The 22,225-nt window shown below is 38.2% G+C and overlaps 1 protein-coding gene and 1 pseudogene across 1 annotated transcript in view; one reads left to right on the forward strand and one right to left on the reverse strand.

The window, feature by feature from the left end:
* Positions 1-22,225, reverse strand: part of TMEM232 (transmembrane protein 232) — a 249,098-nt gene that overhangs the window by 211,808 nt on the left and 15,065 nt on the right. Inside the window, exon 2 of the mRNA XM_061149508.1 lies at positions 8,416-8,527. Within this exon, the coding sequence (XP_061005491.1) occupies positions 8,416-8,527 (112 nt within the window). The remainder of the gene's footprint in view (positions 1-8,415; positions 8,528-22,225) is intronic.
* Positions 32-4,313, forward strand: LOC133061544 (solute carrier family 38 member 6-like; annotated as a pseudogene).

Consider the following 22,225-nt stretch of genomic DNA (forward strand, 5'->3'; position numbering starts at 1 on the left):
CAGACTCTTTTCTATTACAGGTTATAATAGGATGTTGAGTAAAGTTTCCTGCACTCTTCAGTAAGTCCTTGTTGCTCATCTATTTTATGTATGGTAACGTGTATCTGCGAATACCATACTCTTTATCTCTCCACACCACTTTTCCCTTTGATAATCTCAAATTTGTTTTCTATGTCTGTGTGTCTGACTCTGTTTTGTAACAGAGTTAATTTGTATATATTTTTTAAGATTCCACACATAAATGTTATTGTAAGATATTTGTCTTTCTCTGCATGACTTAGGTGATAATCTCCAGGTCCTCCCATATTGCTAAAAACGGTATTGCTTCATTCCTTTTTATGGCTGAGTAATGCTCATAATCAAAGCAACGGAGTTCACATGCAGAGGTCCCCTGGTGCTCCATATGGCCTCTCAGTGTTTAATGTGATCATGCCATCACGGGAAGTGGCGCCCTTGGCTTGGCTCTTGTTCTGGCTCACTCTGGTATCCTTGCATTTAGTTTCTTGCTGCTGACAGTCACTTTCCCAGCTTCTCACTCAGTTCATCTCCTGATTAGTTTGTGTATTCAGACCACGGTGACATCTTACGAAGATCCTGGACTCTTTGCATTTGGACTACCTGAAAAGGTGGTGGTGGCAAGCACCACAGTAATTCAGAACATTTTGGAGCTATGTCATCTTCTCTTTTCATCATTAAAACGGCTTCCTGGTGCTATTTCAGAATTTTTATCTGGAGACTATGGTGGGTCTTGGTATCTTCATGGAGACACACCGATGATCATTTGTGTTGGCATGGTGTTCCCTCTTGCACTTCCTCCTAAAACAGGCCTTCTTGGCTACACAAGGAGTTTGTCGTTTTTCTTTATGCTGACCTTTGCTCTTGTGGTAATAAAAAATGCTCCACCTCGTGTCCCTTAACATTGAATTATACAGAACAGTACGTCCAGATTTCAAATACTATAGATGATTGTAAACCAAAGCACTTTCATTTCTCCAAAGAGAATGCCTGTGCCATACCAATCACAACTTTTTCATTCCTCTGCACACCTCAATCCTGCCCATAAACTGTGAACTTCAATGCCACCAAAAAAGAAAACTACAGGCCAATATCGCTGATGAACATAGATGTAAAAATCCTTAACAAAATTCTAGCAAACAGAATCCAACAACTTATTAAAAAGATCATACATCATGACCAAGTGGGCTTTATCCCAGGGATGCAATGATTCTTCAATATTTGCAAATCAATCAACGTAATACACCACATTAACAAATTGAAAGATAAAAACCATATGGTTATTTCACTAGATGCAGAAAAAGCCTTTGACAAAATTCAAATCCATTTATGATTAAAAAAAAAAAAAAAAAAACCCTCCAGAAAGCAGGCATAGAAAGAACATACCTCAACATAAGAAAAAGCCATATATGATAAACCCACAGCAAACATTATCCTCAATGGTGAAAAATTGAAAGCATTTCCCCTAAAGTCAGGAACAAGACAAGGGTGCCCAGTCTCACAACTACTATTCAACATAGTTTTGGAAGTTTTAGCCACAGCAATCAGAGAAGAAAAAGAAATAAAAGGAATCAAGATTGGAAAAAAAGAAAAAGAAATAAAACTTTCACTGTTTGCAGATGACATGATCCTCTACATAGAAAACCCTAAAGACTGTACCAGAAAATTACTAGAGTTAATCAATGAATATAGTAAAGTTGCATGATATAAAATTAACACACAGAAATCCCTTGTTACTATACACTAACAATGAGAAAACAGAAAATGAAATTAAGGAAATAATTCCATTCACCATTGCAACGAAAAGAATAAAATACTTAGGAATAAATATACCTAAAGAAACAAAAAACCTATATATAGAAAACTATAAAACATTGATGAAAGAAATCAAAGTTAACACAAATAGATGGAGAAATATACCATGTTCATGGATCAGAAGAATCAATATAGCAAAAATGAGTATACTACTCAAAGCAATCTATAGATTCAATGCAATCCCTATCAAGCTACCAACGGTATTTTTCAGAGAACTAGAACAAATAATTTCACAATTTGTATGGAAATACAAAAACCTCGAATAGCCAAAGCAACATTGAGAAAGAAGAATGGAACTGGAGGAATCAACCTGCCTGACTTCATGTTCTACTACAAAGCCACAGTCATCAAGACAGTATACTATTAGCACAAAGACAGAAATATAGATCAATGGAACAGAATAGAAAGCCCAGAGATAAATCCACGTACCTACGGACACCTTATCATCGACAAAGGAGGCAAGAATATACAATAGACAAAAAACAACCTCTTTAACAAGTGGTGCTGGGAAAACTGGTCAACCGCTTGTAAAAGAATGAAACTAGAACACTTTCTAACACCATACACAAAAATAAACTCAAAATGGATTAAATATCTAAATGTAAGACCAGAAACTATAAAACTCCTAGAGGAGAACATAGGCAAAACACTCTCTGACATAAATCACAGCAGGATCTTCTATGACCCACCTCCCAGAGTAATGGAAATAAAAGCAAAAATAAACAAATAGGACCTAATTAAACTTAAAAGCTTTTGCACAATGAAGGAAACTATAAGCAAGGTGAAAAGGCAGCCTTCAGAATGGGAGAAAATAATAGCAAATGAAGTAACTGACAAAGAATTAATCTCAAAAATATACAAGCGGCTCCTGTAGCTCAATTCCATAAAAATAAATGACCCAATCAAAAAATTGGCCAAAGTACTAACAGACATTTCTCCAAAGAAGACATACAGATGGCTAACAAACACATGAAAAGATGCTCAACATCATTCATTATCAGAGAAATGCAAATCAAAACCACAATAAGGTACCATCTCATGCTGGTCAGAATGGCTGCTATCAAAAAGTTACTTTTGTTATACTTTTATACTTTTGTTATATAGTTTGTTATTACAAACAATAAATTCTGGAAAGGGTGTGGAGAAAAGGGAACCCTCTTACACTGTTAGTGGGAATGCAGACTAGTACAGCCACTATGGAGAACAGAGTGGAGATTCCTTAAAAAACTGGAAATAGAACCGCCATATGACCCAGCAATCCCACTGCTGGGCATACACACCAAGGAAATCAGAATTGAAAGAGACGTGTACCCCAATATTCATCGCAGCACTGTTTACAATAGCTTGGACATGGAAGCAACCTAGATGCCCATCGGCAGACAAATGGATAAGAAAAGTGTGGTACATATATGCAATGGAATATTACTCAGCTATTAAAAAGAATGCATTTGAATCAGTTCTAATGATGTGGATGAAACCAGAGCCTATTATACTGAGTGAAGTAAGTTAGGAAGAAAAACACCAATACAGTATATTAACACACATGTATGGATTTTAGAAAGATGGTAACGATAACCCTGTATGCAAGACAGCAAAAGAGACACAGATGTATTGAACAGTCTTTTGGACTCTGTGGGAGAGGGCGAGGGTGGGATGATTTGGGAAAATGGCATTGAAACATGTATATTATCATATGTGAAATGAATCGCCAGTCCAGGTTCAATGCATGAGACAGGGCGCTCAGGGCTGGTGCACTGGGATGACCCAGAGGGATGGGATAGGGAGGGAGGTGGGAGGGAGGGTCAAGATGGGAAACACATGTGCACCCATGGTGGATTCATGTCAATGTATGGCAAAAACCACCACAATATTGTAAAGTAATTAGCCTCCAATTAAAATAAATAAATTAATTTTAAAAAATAACAGTGGATTTCAAAGCCCTTCTAAGAAAGGGATGCAGGATGTAACCAGTACAGCGATTCCTTTAAGTTTTCTCACTTACTTTATACCTGCACTCTTTGGGTACCTCACTTTTTATGACAATGTAGCATCAGAATTACTACAAGGTTACAGTAAATACTTGCAACATGATGTTGTCCTTATGACTGTGAAGTTATACATACTATTTTCTGTGCTTTTGATGGTCCCTCTAATCCACTTCCCTGCAAGGAAAGCTTTAATGATGTTTTTCCCCAATCTTCCATTCTCAAGGATTCACAATTCTTCAGTCACCCTAGTTCTCAATATTATCACTGTTTTACTTGCAATATATGTCCCTGACATTAGGAACACATCTGGTATTGTTGGTTCCAGTACATCAATGTGTTTGATTTTTGTGTTCCCAGGACTCTTTTTCTCTTAAAATGAGCAGAGAGGACTTCTTCTCATGGAAAAAGTTGGGGATGTTTGTCTTGCTCATCTTTGGTATTTTGGTTGGTAATTTTAGTTTAGCACTCATTATTTTTAATTGGATTAATAACTGAAGGAAGTATTTTCCCACTTTCTATGAGGAATACTTTACCTTCATATGCAAAAAGGAATTACTCTGGAAGGCACCTTGGATTACTCCTCTTTATATAGGTTATCTTTTTGGTAAACATTAACAGAAAAGTAGGACAAAAAAGGAGTGGGCAGGGGAAAGTAGGTGAAGTAGTTTTAATCAAAATAAGAAACAAACTCAAAATGCCCCTAAATGTGTTGAGCACCTGTTGTTTGTGAGTTTATTTTTTGGAATTAGCAGGGTAGTTTTAATGCTTACAGAGATACCTGAACAGAAAGTACAGAGTTCTCATGTATCCCCTCATTCCAGCACAACGACAGTTTCCCATATTACTAAGAGCTTGTTTTAGTAAGGTGCATTTGCTATACTTGATGGGCCAATATTTGATACCTTATCATTAACTTTACATTAGGTCTCTCTTCTGATGCAAGCATTGGCAACCTATGATCTTTTACTGTCTCCATAAAAACCATGAGCCTTTCCCCACGAGCCTTTTATAAAGCACTGTTTGGTGGAATTAGGCAGCATTGAACCTTTCAGCCTGGCTTCTATCACCTAGCAATATGTGTCTAAATTTCCTCCATGACTCTTCATGGAGGAAGATAGCTTGCTAGCTCTTTTTTAAATCACTGGTAATATTCCATTGTATGGATGTACCACAGTTTGGGGCTTCCCAGATAGCACTAGTGGTAAAGAATCTGCCTGCCAATGTAGGAGATGTAAGAGATAGGTTTAATCCCTGTGTCTAGAAGATCCCCTGAAGGAGGGCACGGCAACCCTCTCCAGTTGGAGAATCCCTTAGACGGAGGAGCCTGGCAGGCTACAGTCTACAGTGTCACAAAGAGTTGGACATGACTGAAGCAACTTAGCAATATATATATGTATATGTATATGCACATAAATACACACACACACACATACACACATATATATATATATATATATATATATATATATATATATATATATACACACACAAATATATCACATCTTCTTTATCCATTCATCTGTCAATGGACACTTAGGTTGCTTCCATGTTTTGGCTATTGTAAACAGAGCTGCTATGAACACTGCGGTGCATATATCTTTTTGAATTAGACTTTTCATCTTTTCCAGATACATGCCCACGAGTGGAATTGCTGGGTCATATGGTAACTCTATTTTAAGTTTCTAAGGAAACTCCAAACCATTTTTCACAGTGGCTGCACCAATTTACATTCCTCCCAACAGTGTAGGAGGGTTCATTTTCTTCTGCTTTCTTTCCTGCATTTGTAGACTTTTTGATGAAGATCATTCTGACCAGCATGAAGTGATACCTCATCACAGTATGGATTTACATTTCTCTAATAATTAGTGATGTTGAGCATCTTGTCATGTGCCTGTTGGTCATTTGTATGTCTTCTTTGAAGAAAAGCCTAGTTCAATCCCTGCCCATTTTTTGATTGGGTTGTTTGGGGTTTTTTTTGTTTGTTTGTTTGTTCATTTTTTAATATTGAGCTTCATGAGCTGTTCGTATATTTTGGAAATTAATCCTTTGTCAGTTACATCACTTGCAAATATTTTCTCCCAGTCTGTAAGTTATCTTTTCACTTTATGAATGGTTGCCTTTGCTGTGCAAAAGTTTTTAGGTTTGATTAGGTCCCATTTGTTTATTTTTGTTTTTCTGTCTATTGTCTTGGGAGACTAACCTAAGAAAACACTGGTACAGTTTATTTCAGAGAATGTTTTGTCTGTGTTCTCTCCTACGGGTTTTGTGGTGTCATGTCTTATAGTTAAGTCTTTCATGGCTTATATTTAAGTCTTTAAGTCATTTTGAGTTTACTTTTGTTTATGGTGTGAGGGTATGTTCTAACTTTGTTAATTAACATGTGGCTGCCCAGTATTTCCAACACACTTGCTGAAAAGACCGTCCATTGTATATCATTGCCTCCTTTGCCGAAGATTAACTATAGGTGTGTGTATTTACTTCTGGGTTCTCTCTTCTGTTCCACTGATCTATATGTCTGTTTTTCAAATAACTCACTGTTTTGATTTCTGTAGCTTTGTAGTATTGTCTAAAGTCTGCAAGGGTTATACCTCTAGCTTTGTTCTTTTTTCCTCAGGATTACTTTGGCAATTCTGGGTCTTTTGTGGTTCAGGATTTAGTTCTAACTCTGTGAAAAATATCATGAGTAATTTGATAGGGATTGCATTGTATCTCGGAGAAGGTAATGGCACCCCACTCCAGTACTCTTGCCGGAAAATCCCATGGATGGAGGGGCCTGGTAGGCTGTGGTCCATGGGGTTGCTAAGAGTCGGACACGACTGAGTGACTTCACTTTCACTTTTATGCATTGGAGAAGGAAATGGCAACCCACTCCAGTGTTCTTGCCTGGAGAGTCCCAGGGACAGGGGAGCCTGGTGGGCTGCCGTCTATGGGGTCGCACAGAGTCAGACACGACTGAAGTGACTTAGCAGCAGCAGCAGCAGCATTGTATCTGTATATTGCTTTGGGTAGTATGGCTAGTTTACCAATACTAATTCTTCTAATCCAAAGCATTGGATACTTTTCCATTTCTTTGAATCATCTTCAATTTCCTTTACCAATGTTTTATAGTTTTCAGCATGCAAGTCTTTCATCACCTAGGTCATGTTTATTTCTAGGGTATTTTTTTTAAACACAATTTTAAATGGCTTTGCTTTTTTTCCATTGCTTTCTCTTTCTGATATCTCCTTGTCAGTGTAAAGAAAGGGAACAGATTTCTATATATTAATCTTGTATCCTACTACCTTGCTGAATTCATTTATCCATTCTAATAGTTTTTGTGTGGCAGCTTTAAGGTTTTCTGTATAGAGTATCAGGTAATCTGCACACAATGACAATATTATCTCTTCTCTTCCAGTTTGGATACCTTTTATTTCCTTTTCTTGTCTGACTGCAATGGCTAGAACTTCCAACACTATGCTACATAGGAGAGGTGAGAGTGGACAACCTTGTTGTGTTTCAGGATTTAGCAGTAAGGCTTTCAGTTTTTCACCACTGAGTATTACACTGACTGTGAAAGTGAAAAGTAAAAGTCGCTCAGTCCTGTCTGACTCTTAGCAACCACATGGACTGTTGCCTGCCAGGCTCCTCTGTTCATGGGGATTCTCCAGGCCAGAATACTGAAGTGGGTAGCTGTTCCTGTCTCCAGGGGAATCTTCCCAACCCAGGGATCAAACCAAGGTCTCCCACATTGCAGGCAGACTCTTTACTGTCTGAACCACCAGTGGATTATCATAAATGGCTTTTTAATATGTTAAGATATGCTCCCTCCATACCCACTTTGGTAAGAGTTTTAATCATGAATGGATGTTGAATTGTTTTTTCTAATCAACATTTATCATGGATTTTTTTTTAAAATTTAAATATATGGTCAACCATGAGTAAAATACTGGGAAATAACTGCCACAGAAAAAGATGGCTTGATTTATCCATTTGTTTTGTGCAGTTTTTATTTCACCAGTCATTTAGTATTATAGCAAAATCATGTGCCTATTATTTCTCTGTCAAGACTTAAATGGTGTCTAATTAAGAAAAGGTAAAACAAAGATTTATTTTACATTCTATTCTGTTTTTATATTGTTTGAAAATTTGTGAATTAATGATATATCCTTAAAGAACGTATTTAACATGTTAGGTGAATGGTTTGTTACAGAGAAAGAACAGAATACTTTGTGCATGTATAGCGAATGTTTAGAAGGCCTTTCTGTCCTTTAAAAAAAAAAAAACAAGATGTGTTTGTTAACATTTTTTCAGTAAAATGTAGAATTTTCATAAATAAATATTTACTTATCAGCCTTTGATATTTTGATGTGGACTCTTGGACTAGTGTCAACAGCTGTATTCCCCAAAAATTTTATGAGTAATTTTCATCCAAAGCCATTTGACATTGAATAATTTGGTCATAAACTTTAACTTTAATTTGCATTTAGTATTTTTAACTATGTTTACTTATAACTAAAGAAATATGTATCCTTATTTTTTCTTTCAATATTTTAGAACATATAATCATCCACCAACTGGAAGAGAAAGTTCACATACTAAGTAACCAAACAGTCATTACCTTACATTTGATAATGTTTTTTCTAGCTATGTCCAATAGTTCTTCCTCCTCTTTTGGATTTTTTGTTTGATTGAATCTCAAGATGAATTCTTTTGTGATTGAAAATGGTGACCTAAGCCAAAAAAAGAAAAAAACAGTAATTACAGCTATGACTTCCAAATTTCAATTAATCAAACTTCCAGTGCTAAGTGTTATCTATTTCCTTAAAAATTACCTTAATGAGAAAGTTTCACACATACAAAAATCAGTAAAATAATATATATATGTAGATATATGTAACATATTATATATATACATATATATACATGTATATATATATATGTACCTCCATGCCTCCTAGATTAATCTTATCATACTCTTGGTTGAGAAACATAATTCTCATGATATCAAAGAAATTTTAGCCCCTTGAAAAAGAAAAACCTGTGTCATAGTTGGCAGGAGTCATATTGGTATATGTCTTCTTTATAGGTAAAATCCAGCATCACTTCATTATGCTGAAAATTGATTTATCTCCTCACGTATTTCAGTGCTGGTTCAATTTAAGCTAAAACATTATTTCCTCCAAGAAAGTGGAATCAGACTAACTATGGCTGAAGAAATGTAGGCAGGAGAGAAAAGATGCATGTAGTAAGGTCAGAGAGGTGACAATGAGCCAAATTAACTCTGGATGAGACAGGAAGCTACAGTAGGGTTTTGACAAGAGGAGTGGCGTAATCCAACGTATATCTTAACTGGCTCATCCTGATGCTGTGCTGAGAGCTGGCGTTTGGGCAGGTAGCAAGGGTAAGAGCACACACAAACTTAGGTGAAAGGCAATTTGGCTTGGATCAGAATTATAGAAAATAATTAAAGGGAAGAGTCCAGATAATAGGTGTGTTTTGACATTAACTCCAACCAGACTGCCCAATGAGAAATAGACATAAGAGGAAAAGCAAAAGGAGTCATGACTGAATTGAATAACTGAAAGGATGGAACTGCTATTTACCAAGATGGGAAAGGTTGCTAGAGGAACAGATTTGGGTAAGGGTAGAGAATAAGTTCAGCACTGAATATGTTTTTTTTCTTTTTTTTCCATTTATTTTTATTAGTTGGAGGCTAATTACTTTATAATATTGTAGTGGTTTTTGTCATACATTGACATGAATCAGCCATGGATTTACATGTATTCCCCATCCGGATCCCCGCTCCCACCTCCCTCTCCACCCGATTCCTCTGGGTCTTCCCAGTGCACCAGGCCCAAGCACTTGTCTCATGCATCCAACCTGGGCTGGTGATCTGTTTCACCCTAGATAATATACATGTTTCGATGCTGATCTCTCGAAACATCCCACCCTCGCCTTCTCCCACAGAGTCCAAAAGTCTGTTCTGTACATCTGTGTCTCTTTTTCTGTTTTGCATATAGGGTTATCATTACCATCTTTCTAAATTCCATATATATGTATTAGTACACTGTAATGGTCTTTATCTTTCTGGCTTACTTCACTCTGTATAATGGGCTCCAGTTTCATCCATCTCTTTAGAACTAATTCAAATGAATTCTTTTTAATGGCTGAGTAAGATTCCATGGTGTATATATACCACAGCTTCCTTATCCATTCGTCTGCTGATGGGCATCTAGGTTGCTTCCATGTCCTGGCTATTATAAACAGTGCTGTGATGAACATTGGGGTGCACGTGTCTCTTTCAGATCTGGTTTCCTCGGTGTGTATGCCCAGGAGTGGGATTGCTGGGTCATATGAACATGTTTTGAGATGACCACGGCCATCCAAACAAAGATGCAGAGTAAGCAGTTAGATGTAGGAGTCTGAACTTTGGAGGAAAGATTCAGGCTAAATATATAAATTTTGAGTCATTAGCACACATAAGGTATTTAAAGTCTTTTAAATGGGAAGCATCCCACAGGTAAAGTGTAGAGAGAGTAGACAAGTATTTTAAAGAGAAGTGAGAAAAGTTGAGGCTGTATGCAAGAGAATGAATAAAGTGATTATAATGACATATCACAGAGTTTAAAACAGCATGGGATCAAAGTGATATCAGAGAAATACAAAATTGATAGTAGAGTCAATGAGTTGCTTGTGTGATAAAATAATTGTTGGAGTCATACTATTAAAAGCACTGATCTGAGAGAATAAAACACATTTTTCAACAACTTATTGTATTTATAATTTTACTGAATTAATTGCTCCATGGGATATAGAAAAGAACATGAATAAAAATCAGATTTTGCCCCTGAGTGACTCACAGTCCTATTGGGAAGATAGGTGCATGTAAAAGTAATCACAGTGTTGCACAATCACAGGATAAGCAGAGATAAAAGCATGGTGCTCTATAAACTAGAACCAAATAGATAACCCACTGAAGAACAATTAAAGAAATGAAAAACTCTTTAACTACCACCCTAAAGTATGCATCAATCAGTAAGCATTTACTATCTCTAGTGCCTAGTTTCAGGCACTAACCTTGGAACTAGGGTACATGATGAAACTAATAAACAACCTTGCCCTGAAGGAGCATATAATAAAATAGTGGACGAGTTGAGGCGTTAGAAATCACAGTCTGCTAGAATTGGGCATTTGAAATGAATAACTTCATTCTTGACCTCTTGTTCTCCTGCTCTTGGAAATATGTGCTTAGATGGATATGGTACAGGTTAGCTGAAAACTCTCAACAGTCATCTGGGATGACATGTCTTTGATCAACATGGACCTACTGTGCACAAAGAGTCCAAAATAGATTTAATCTTCCCCTTTATACAGAGGGGTATGGGAATAAAAATAAGATAGTCCCTTTATACATTTAAATTTTTCTAAATTTCATTAGAAATTAGATTTTTTTAAAGTATTGATGCAGTAATGCTATTTGTAACAAACCGAACATTCACGGGGGCCTCCCAACAGTACTGTCTCCAACTCTACCCATCAGAAACAGCCAAGATCAATGCTCACAAACCAACCAAGCTACGTGAACTCTTTTTAACAAATAGAACCATGTAAGCAGCACTGTAGCATGCTTTCTTCATTAAATTTTTCAGACATTACTCAAGTTCAACTGATCCTAATATGCAGTAGTATGGATGTACACAACAAATAACAATGTCTTTGACAAATTCCCATTCCTTCCATGATAACTGATGCTGTAATTTCTTAAAATTCTTGTACATAAACCTGGTATTTAGTAGTTGCATACTATTCTGAGTTATCAATCTCCACACTATTCTCAATAGTTAAATATTTGATTACCACCTCTACTTGTAAGCATATCTATATAGACATCATAAGAGAATTAAAAGGCAAAACTTCAAATGGTAGAACATAGTTTCAAGACATGTAACTGACAAAGGGCTCATATCCATAATACAACCAGAATACAAAAGGAACTCCCAAGCAATAGAAACAGAAGTCTTAAACAGGTAACTGACAAGAGAAGAAATCCATAACTATGTGAAACCACAGTTAACATCATAAAATAGGGAAACTCAAATTAAACCATTTCATTTGAGCAGATTTCCCTACCAACAACCATAGAACCACACACACACACACACACATGGACAGCATCCTAGGGTTTCAAATACAAGTTAAAGACATATTTTTTGAAATTAGATATTTATCTCACCTTATATATAGGTTCTGAGGAAAATGCATTTTTGTAATTTTATTTCTAAAGCAGAGTAAAGCCTCAGGATGAAAATATCCAATTCAATTTCTATGCTTAGATTATACTTTTAAATAATTTTAGTTTTATCAATTATTTTTCAATATGGCTGTGGCCTGTAATGAATCATTAAAAATATGGAAAGCTAATGCTTCCCAGCTTTCTATACAGATACTGAGTACTTTAATTGGTCTCCAGCAGCTCATGTCAATAAATATTTAATGGGAAATAAATACAACTGTTTTAACTATTTCTTTTCCCATTACAAATAGAGGTTGTTATACAAATGAATGTTTATTTAATGATAAGAACAACCCATGATAAGAAGCAAAAGAAAACTTGATAAAATAAATAGGGGCATTTTAAAAGAAAATAGATCTTAGTTTCATACATTCCAATTTCTTCAAAACATCAAAAGATTTCACAAAGACAAATGTAATTGACTGTAAGTGTGTAGACACAGTCCTGTGGAACAGGTTGTGAGTAAGGTCATCATGCCAATTTCCATATAAAAGAAACATACTGATGTCTTCACACTGCATCATATCCAATCCAAATGATTCTTCATTTACATTATCTGTGAATTTAGAACTTTTTTTAAGCTGACAATTCATTTGTTCAGTAAACATTTAATGAAAGCCTCTCACATACAAGATATTTTGCTAGACACAATGAGGGCTAAGAGAAGAATCAGGCCTGGCCTCAAGAGCTCACAGTCCAGGAAGGAATTGAGACAAATCACAAGTGATGCACCATGAAGCAGATGCCCAGGACTCCACTCAGGAGATACAATTCTGAGTGGAGCTCAGAAGTACAGATCATGATTCCAATACCCACTGTTGACATAATCTTTGCTTAATCATTTAATCTGTGTGAGCTATAATTTTCCATCTGTGAAAATGAGGACAAAACTGGTAGAATTTTGAAAAGTGTTAAAGTGGAACACATTCTCTAGTTCCTGGCATAGAATCAGCTCTGGATAACTATTAGTTATAAGAATTATGGTTTTGGGTTCAATGTTCAGAATAAGCTTCTTTGCAGAAATGTCACTTGAACTACCTTGACGTGCAGACAGGTACTGGAATGTGACAGAATGGAAGCTGTCTTTTCAAAATCTGTCTATGCTTCCTCCTGGTCAGATGACCATCCAGCCAACACCTATATTCCCAGTCTTTCTGGAAGCTGGGAATGGCCACAGGACCAAACCAGTAGGCGGTGAGCAGATACAACATATGCAAATTTCAGGTCACCTCTAACTTAAAGACAGGCCACCTTCCCTAGAATTAACCATTTCCCCCTTCCAGTGGACTAGAAGACAAAAATGGTACTGACTGGCTTTGATTAGGAAGATGAATACAACTATAAGATAATGAGGGTCCTGAGTTTCTCATTGACCCTAAAAGCAGAGTTATCCAGTCAGCCTAGACCCACTGGTTCATACGTCAGATAAATACACTTCTATCAGACTTGAGCCTCTGAAACTAGAGACTTCTTTTTATAGTTACTTCAAATTTACCCTAAAACAAGTAGAAACAAAAAAGAATGATTTGAACCTAGCATAGAGAGACAGAATGCTTAAAATCAAGATAGGTAATGAAGATGGAAATGTTCAGTTCAGTTCAGTCACTCAGTCGTGTCTGACTCTTTGCAACCCCAAGAATTGCAGCATGCCAGGCCTCCCTGTCCATCACGAACTCCCGGAGTTTACTCAAACTCATGCCCATCGAGTTGGTGATACCATCCAACCATCCCATTCTCTGTTGTCCCCTTCTCCTCCTGCCCCCAATCCCTCCCAGCATCAGGGTCTTTTCCAATGAGTCAACTCTTCGCATGAGGTGGCCAAAGTACTGGAGTTTCAGCTTCAGTATCAGTCCTTCCAATGAACACCCAGGACTGATCTCCTTCAGGATGGACTGGTTGGATCTCCTTGCTGTCCAAGGGACTCTCAAGAGTCTTCTCCAACACCACAGTTCAAAAGCATCAGTTCTTCAGCGCTCAGCTTTCTTCACAGTCCAACTCTCACATCCATACATGACCACTGGAAAAACCATAGCCTTGACTAGACGGACCTTTGTTGGCAAAGTAATGTCTCTGCTTTTTAATATGCTATCTAGATAGGTCATAACTTTCCTTCCAAGGAGTAAGTGTCTTTTAATTTCATGACTGCAATCACCATCTGCAGTGATTTTGGAGCCCAAAAAAATAAATTCTGACACCGTTTCCACTGTCTCCCCATTTATTTCCCATGAAGTGATGGGACCAGATGCCATGATCTTAGTTTTCTGAATGTTGAGCTTTAAGCCAACTTTTTCACTCTCTGTTAGGTTGAGACAAATATAAATGACATTGAATGGGAGTCTGTGGTAGACTTATAGCTACCTACATCAATGTCTGTTCTCTTTCATGCAGTTTGACATACACAGATGTCTAGGTTTCAGCCAGTAAAAATCAGTTCTGGGAAGCCTCTTGAAAATGCATGCAAACCTTTCTTCTGCCTTTCATCTATTCTGGCCACATGAAGCACAACTGTGATCACTGGAGTCTCAGCAGCCATGATAGAACATGAAAGGCCCCTAAGAGTAAGTCATATGCATCAGACCAGCTGGTTACAAGGAATCTAATTTCTAGATCACCATACCAGCTCTAGACTGACAACATTCAGACAAATAAACTTCTGTCATTGTTATTTTAGATTCTCTTAGTTGCAGTGGGTACCAATCCTAGTACCAATTCTATATTTTACAGAGACTTCTGAGTCTTATCTGATAAATAAGAGAAATATCCAGCAGAAGGATGACGAGATTACAGCAAGGCTTTAGGATGACTAAACTGAAAGTTGAACCTTGTATGGTCTGGAGTGAGGAGTGGCTACTAGTAGACAATTGGGCAATTATTTCAACAATTTAAAGAAGTAATAAAGGTCTCAACTTCAGCCTGGGAAACAATAATGAGGAAAAATAAATGAATGTGAGATATGAGTTGGAAGCTAAATGAAAAGGGCTCAATGAATAATGAGACGCGAGAAAAGAAATTTTGAGGGTGGACACAGAGATAATCTTAAGGCTCTGAGTCAACACGATTAGTAGTAGAGAGTTGGCATCAAGACAATTAGATGGAAACATTTGGGCAAATAACCTGTGCCATTCTGGACATATATTCTCTCCCCTGTGGGATACCAAGTGGAGAGGTCTATAGTACAAATGAACTTGTGAGGCAGGCTTTAGGAAGTGGATAAGATCTGGAAATAAAGACTTTGGATTAACCTATGTATTCAAAGCCATGACATTCCAAGAGGAAGAGTACTGGGGAAAAAAAAGAATCAAGGGAGATCTTTGGACAAATCCCACGGGTGGGAGGCAAGAGGGGAAGAATGGTAAATATGACAGGAGATTCAGGGAAACAGTACAGTGGAATTCAAACACGTATACAACTTGGGGTGTAAACTCTATGAGAATTGTTCATGACTCACAGTCCCTGCTCAGCCAGTGGGTCCAACTTCTGTATCAGCACCATGGCTCCATCCTCCCCTGCCCTGGCCTTAGCTCACAGAGTCACAATCGATATTTGACTCTCACTAGGCCAACCGAAGGGCTTCCCTGGTGGCTCAGTCAGTAAAGAATCCGCCCACAGTGCAGGAGACCGGGGTTCCATCTTTGGGCTGGGAAGATCCCCTGGAGGAGGGCATGGGAACCCACTCCAGTGTTCTTGCCTGGAGAAGCCCATGGACAGAGGAGCCTGGTGGGCTACAGTCCATGGGGTCGCAAAGAGTCGGACACGACTGAGCGACTAAGCACAGCACAGGCCAATTAAACCCTCTCTCCAGGGATTTGACAATTAGTAATTATCAGTAATTAGATAATACCTTAATTAGGTGATGTCAGAGCTGAAAGTTTATGTACAGCCACTAGGCAGCTTTCTTGTCATTCAAGACAACAAAATACCGCAAAGCACAGAGCTACTTGTTTGCCATTGTAAACCTGATCCATGTTTGTTGGATTATTTGCTCATATACAGCCTGAGTTTATAGCCTAGTATAGACAGAGACTGTATCTGCTGGCCATTTTATCTCCAATGTCTCCTGGAGAAACATACTAATTAGTGAATGAATAAATGAGGTCTGGCTATGGCTTCCACTCTCACGTTCCACAAAACAGCCCGACATTCTTTCACTGCATTTTTCTTTTGCTTAAGTTGAACATGTGCCTGTTCCTTGCAAACAAACAATATTAGACTGAGATACCAAAGAAGAATAGACTGAAGATGAAAAGCATGGTCAAAAATGTACATCTTGCAGAGATGAAGACTAAGGGCAAATGAAAATGTCACTAGAGATAATGTTCACGAAGTCAGTGGAGATTTTGTAAAACAGTAGTTTGACTAGCTGAAACAGTATGCTGGAACTTCCCCAGTGGCCCAATGGTTAAGACTTCACACTTCGAGTGCAGGGGTGTGGGAATGACTCCTGCCCTTGTAACTAGACCCCACATGCCACAGCTAAGAGTGCACGTGCTGCAGCCAAAGATCCCACATGATGCAATTCAGACCCAGCACAGCCAAATAGATAAACATGTAAAAATAAATTAAAAAAAAAAACACAGAATCTAGAACTAATAAACACGACATGCTTTAAACATAGTGCTAATAAAATCAACAAACAATCTGGCTATACTTTTGGTAAGTTTGGTATTTTGGGAAGGTGAAGAAAATGGAACTGAAATTTTAAATAATAATTAACCTGGCTGATGCTTCCTAAAACCCATAAGTACCAGCATAATTAAAGAATTGTCTGGCCCTTTCAGGTATGTATATGATATAACTAAATGTATACGGAATTCAGGGACATATTTAGTAACCTGAGGGGCATAAAGAGAGAGTTGGTGATATGCGCATATATTTAGATTTATTCTATAAATATCTTCTGCAAATTTATCAGCCCTGATGCACTGATCTTGAATCTGGACTTTTGAAATGAGACACTGAAAATACACTTGGTCATTTCTGATGCCTGTGTAATTGGTTGCAGCACCTTCACAGTATGGATATACAAGAGGCTTTATGGTATGAGGCCGGAAATATAGGCCTCAGATTCAGTTCTAAAAATATCTATGGTTTGACATGTTTGTATTAAGTCCTTGTTTTTCTTTACGTCTTAAAGTTTGATTCAGTCTCAGCAAATGGAATACTGTCTAAGCCTTGAAAATGCAAACCTTCCTCCTTAGTAATTACTAATAAAGAAAATGCCAAACACATGAGGGGCAAGGAGGCTGTTAACACAGACTGAGCGCTGAGTAGAAAGCCTTTTAGGAGAAACTGAAGGCTGAAAAATATTCACAAGAATAAAAACCGAGTTCCTTCCCTAAATGAATGGTCCTCTATTTATAACCATTATATTCTGCATTTGCTAACACTCAATGGTCCTTTCAAGGTTGTCTGTAAGAAACATCTAGATTTCTAAAGTTTAATGTCATCTCTCTTTAAATGTAATTATTGATACCAAAAAGGATTAATTAGCTGGCTTTGGAGACCCAGGAGATACTGGTTCGATCCCTGGGTTGGGAAGATCCGCTGGAGGAGGAAATGGCAACCCACTCCAGTGTTCTTGCCTGGAGAATCCCATGGACAGAGGAGCCTGGCGGGCTACAGTCCATAAGGGTCGCAAAGAGTCAGACACGACTGAGCACACACACACAGATTCACACAGGTAACAGTACTCAAGTTGACATATTTAACTACTACAGATAGACAAATTCTGCCTACATTCCTTTGCTTGGAAGAGAACTTCAAACTTTATCTCTGTCTTTTCTCCCATTAGCCAAAGAAAAGCAAAAATCAATGACTGATATATGCATGGTTTAAGATGAATCTGACTTTTCCTTTGAAAATGGGTTAATCTTCCTCTGATGCCACAAATAATGGTTTAATGAAATCAAGGACACTCCTTCAGGAAGATCTCACCAAAATTGTAAGGGTAAAAGAATTTCCAAGAAGGAAATGGAGTAGAACCATGGTAACACTTGTTCATCTTCTATAACTTGGATGCATGTCTGCCAGAGAACCCTAAGAACCAGATGATTCAAGTGGAGACAGAGATGCTAGGGCCTGGGATCAGCAAGTCTGAGTGAACAAAGTGGGGGTCAGTGAAGGAATATTAATGACAATATTTCAGTACTGTACATGAGCAATGAAATGATTCACTATGTTTTACAGTGATCTCCCAGGATGCTGGCATTATAGCCAACTCTTCTGTACTTATCTAACTGAATCAAGGCCTAAAAACAAATTAATTCTTGTTGAGTTGCACAATAAATGAGTCATCTGGCAATAGAAAAAAGCTGACATGGTAACCAAAGCTATGGAGCACTGCTTGGAGGCTTTATTCTAGAAAATTCAACTGAGAAAACACCTAAAAATATTTATTTCAAGGGTAAGGAAACCAGTTTAACTGTTAGAGAAGTGCAAAATAATGCTAAATTTATCAAGATAGAACCTCATTTCTCTTTCATGTGGCAGAGTACGATAAGGAATCCAGGCTTGATATGGCAGCTCCAAGGAATCAGAAGTTCTGACTTTTTACCCCTGGCTACTCTGCTGTTCTCAACATACACCTTTTATTTCATGGCCTAAGATGTCTGTTCCAACTGCTACAATCACATCCTCATTCCAACTAAAAAAATAAAGGGAGACATGGTGAGGAACAGGAAAATATACTACTCTTTTGAGAAAGGCACATAAGACCCTGAATAGCCAAAGCAATCTTGAGAAGGAAAAGTGGATTTAGAGGAATCTGGTCCCTGACTTCAGACTATAGTACAAAGCTACGGTAATCAAGACAGTACAGCACTGGCACAAAACATAAATATATACCAATGGTGCTGGATTAAAGGGCTCAGAGATAAGTCCACACACTTATGGTCACCTAATCTATGGCAAAGGAGGCAAGCATATACAATGGAGAAAGGACAGCCTCTTCAATAAGTGGTGCTGGGAAAACCAGACAGATACATGTAAAAGAATGAAATTAAAACACTTCTAACACCATACACAAAAATAAACTCAAAATGGATTAAAGACCTAAATGTAAGTCTGGATAATATAAAACTCTTAAGAGGAAAACATAGGCAGAACAGTTTTTGACATAAATCACAGCAAATCCTTTTTTGACCCAACTTCTACAGTAATGAAAATAAACAAATGATAGCTAATTAAACTTAAGGTTTTGCATAGCAAAGGAAACCTTATAAACAAGATGAAAAGACAATCCCAAGAGTGGGACAAAATATTTGCAAACTAAGCAACTGACAGGCTTCCCCAGTGGCTCAGTTGGTAAAGAATCTGCCTGCAATGCAGGAGACCTAGGTGTGATGCCTGGGTCAGGAAGATCCCTGGAGAAGGAAATGGCAACCCACTCCAGTACTCTTGCCTGGAAAATCCCATGGACAGAGGAGCTGGGCAGAGAGGAAGGGCTTAATCTCCAAAATATAAAACAGCTCATGCAGCTCAATATAAAAAGAACAAACACCCCAATAAAAAATGGTCAGAAGGACTTCCCTGGTGGTGCACTGGCTAAGAATCTGCCTGCTAATGCAGGAGACATGGGTTCAATCCCTGGTCTGGGAAGATTCCACACACCATGGAGCAACTAGGCCCCTGAGCCAGAGATACTGAGCTCACACTCCAAAGGCCATGTGTCACAACTATGGAAGCTGACTCACGCTTAGGGCCTGTGGGCCACAGTTACTAAGGCTGAGTGCCTAGAGCCCATGTTCCACAGCAAGAGAAGCCACAGCAACGAGAAGCCTGCCCACTGTAACACATAGGAGTCCCCGCTCACTGTGACTCAAGAAAACCTGTGCAAAAAGCAAGGAAGACCCAGTGGAGCCAAAAAATAAATAAATTTTTTTAATGGGCAGAAAACCTACATAGACATTTCTCCAAAGATATCCAAGAGGCACATGAAAAGATGCTCAACATCATTAACTATTAGAGAAGTGCAAATCAAAACCATAATGAGGTAGCATCTCACACCAGTCAGAATGGCCACCATAAAAAATCGCTACAAACAATAAATGCTGGAGAGGGTGTAGAGAAAAGGGAACCCTCTTACACTGTTGGTGAGAATAGAAATTAATACAGCCACATGGTAAACAGTATGGAGGTTTCTTTAAAAACTAAAAATAGAAATACCATGTGACCCAGCAATCCCACTCCTGCGTATATACCCGAATAAAACCATAATCCAAAGAGATACCTGCCTTCCAATGTTTGTTACAGCACTATTTACAATAGCCAGCATATGGAAGGAACCTAAACAGCCACCAACAGAGGAATGGATAAAGAAGATATGGTGTATATATATACGTATACACACACACACATACACAAATGAAATATTACTCAGTCATAAAAAGAAATAATGCATCTGTAGCAACATGGATAGACCTAGAAATTATACTGGGTTAAGTGGCAGAGAAAGACAAATACCATATGTAGAATCTTAAAAAATGATACAAAAGAACTTACCTATAAAACAGAAACAAAGTTACAGATGTAGAGAACAAATTTATGCTTGCCAGGGGTTGTGGCAGTGGAGGGGTCAATCGGAAGATGGGGATTGACATATATATACTACTTTATATAAAACAGATAACTATTAAAAACCTACTGTACAGTACAGGAGATAAAAAATAAAGAAGGAACAATCTATTTGTAAGACATATATTAAGTTAACCTTAAAAATGCATTCCAACATGCATTCAGTTCAGTTCAGTTCGGTCACTCAGTCGTGTCTCTTTGCAACCCCATGAATCACAGCACACCAGGCCTCCCTGTCCATCACCAGCTCCCGGAGTTTACTCAAACTCATATCCATTGAGTCGGTGATGCCATCCAGCCATCTCATCCTCTGTGGTCCCCTTCTCCTCCTGCCCTCAATCTTTCCCAGCATTAGTGTCTTCTCCAATGAGTCAACTCTTTGCATGAGAGTTGACTTTGCATGGCCAAAGTATTGGAGTTTCAGCTTCAGCATCAGTCCTTCCAATGAACACTCAGGACTAATCTCCTTTAGGATGGACTGGTTGGATCTCCTTGCAGTCCAAGGCATTAGATGCAGACAAATATTGTTTGATTCCACTATTTATACAAGATACCTCAGGCAGCCAAATTACAGAGTCAGAGAATACACGGGGAGATGCCAAGGGCTGAGGGTGGGGGTAAGTAATGAGGGGGAGTGTTTAATGGGTAGAGTTTCAGTTTAGGAAAGCAAAAAGTTCAGGAGGTGGATGACGGAGGAGTTGCACAACAATGCGAATGTGTGTAGAACCACTGAACTGTGCAGTGAAATACGGTGAAAATAGTAAGCTTTATATTATGTGACTTTTTCCAAAATAAACACGTTAAAAAGGCACCAAATGCCAGTGGTACATATCACTTCTGCTGAGACATCACTGGCCAGGATTACCCCCGTGACCACACCCAGCAGCAAGAGGAGAAGCTGAGAACTGTCTTCAAGGATGGCTCATGCCTCCAGCTAGAAGTCCTATCACTGCAGAAGAAAACATGAATGGGAGGAGGAACTATCAGCAGTCCTTGCATTGGAGATCATAGTTTATCATAAAGAGACAAATACTAGCACAGGCTGCCACCCACTGAAGCACTGACTGGCAGTTCCTTGGACCATTTTCATTGCTGCTACCCTACTAAATTTCAATGATATCCTTTCTGAAGCAAATGCCAGGTTGTGGAAGAAAGATTCATATTTCATTAGCCCATCACTTTTTTGTGATTCTTGACAACAGCTCAACAGCTTTCTGTGAGCCTAAAGGGGGTAAAGGACAGCATTTGGGATGCGATGTGCTTCCTTCCACGGTGAAAGAAAAGTTTGGTACTTTGGTGACTGTGTTGAGGGAACAGTATCATGAGAAAAAGACTCGAGAACCTGCCCAAATGTAGGGAGATTTAAAACAAAGGGAGAACTGTAGAAAAACTTGCTTCCCAGGACTTTGGAAGACTCAAGACCAAATAACCACCACAGGATACCTGGGAATGGCTTCACTTTTTCCTCTATATTAAGCTATGAATGACTGACAGTTGAGTTGAGGGCTAGGAAAAATCCGATCTCTGAAAACATTTCCCAAGACGAAGGTCTTCGTGATTAGTG

Source organism: Dama dama, chromosome 9, assembly GCF_033118175.1.
Source record: "Dama dama isolate Ldn47 chromosome 9, ASM3311817v1, whole genome shotgun sequence".
In the NCBI taxonomy this organism is placed as follows: domain Eukaryota; kingdom Metazoa; phylum Chordata; class Mammalia; order Artiodactyla; family Cervidae; genus Dama; species Dama dama.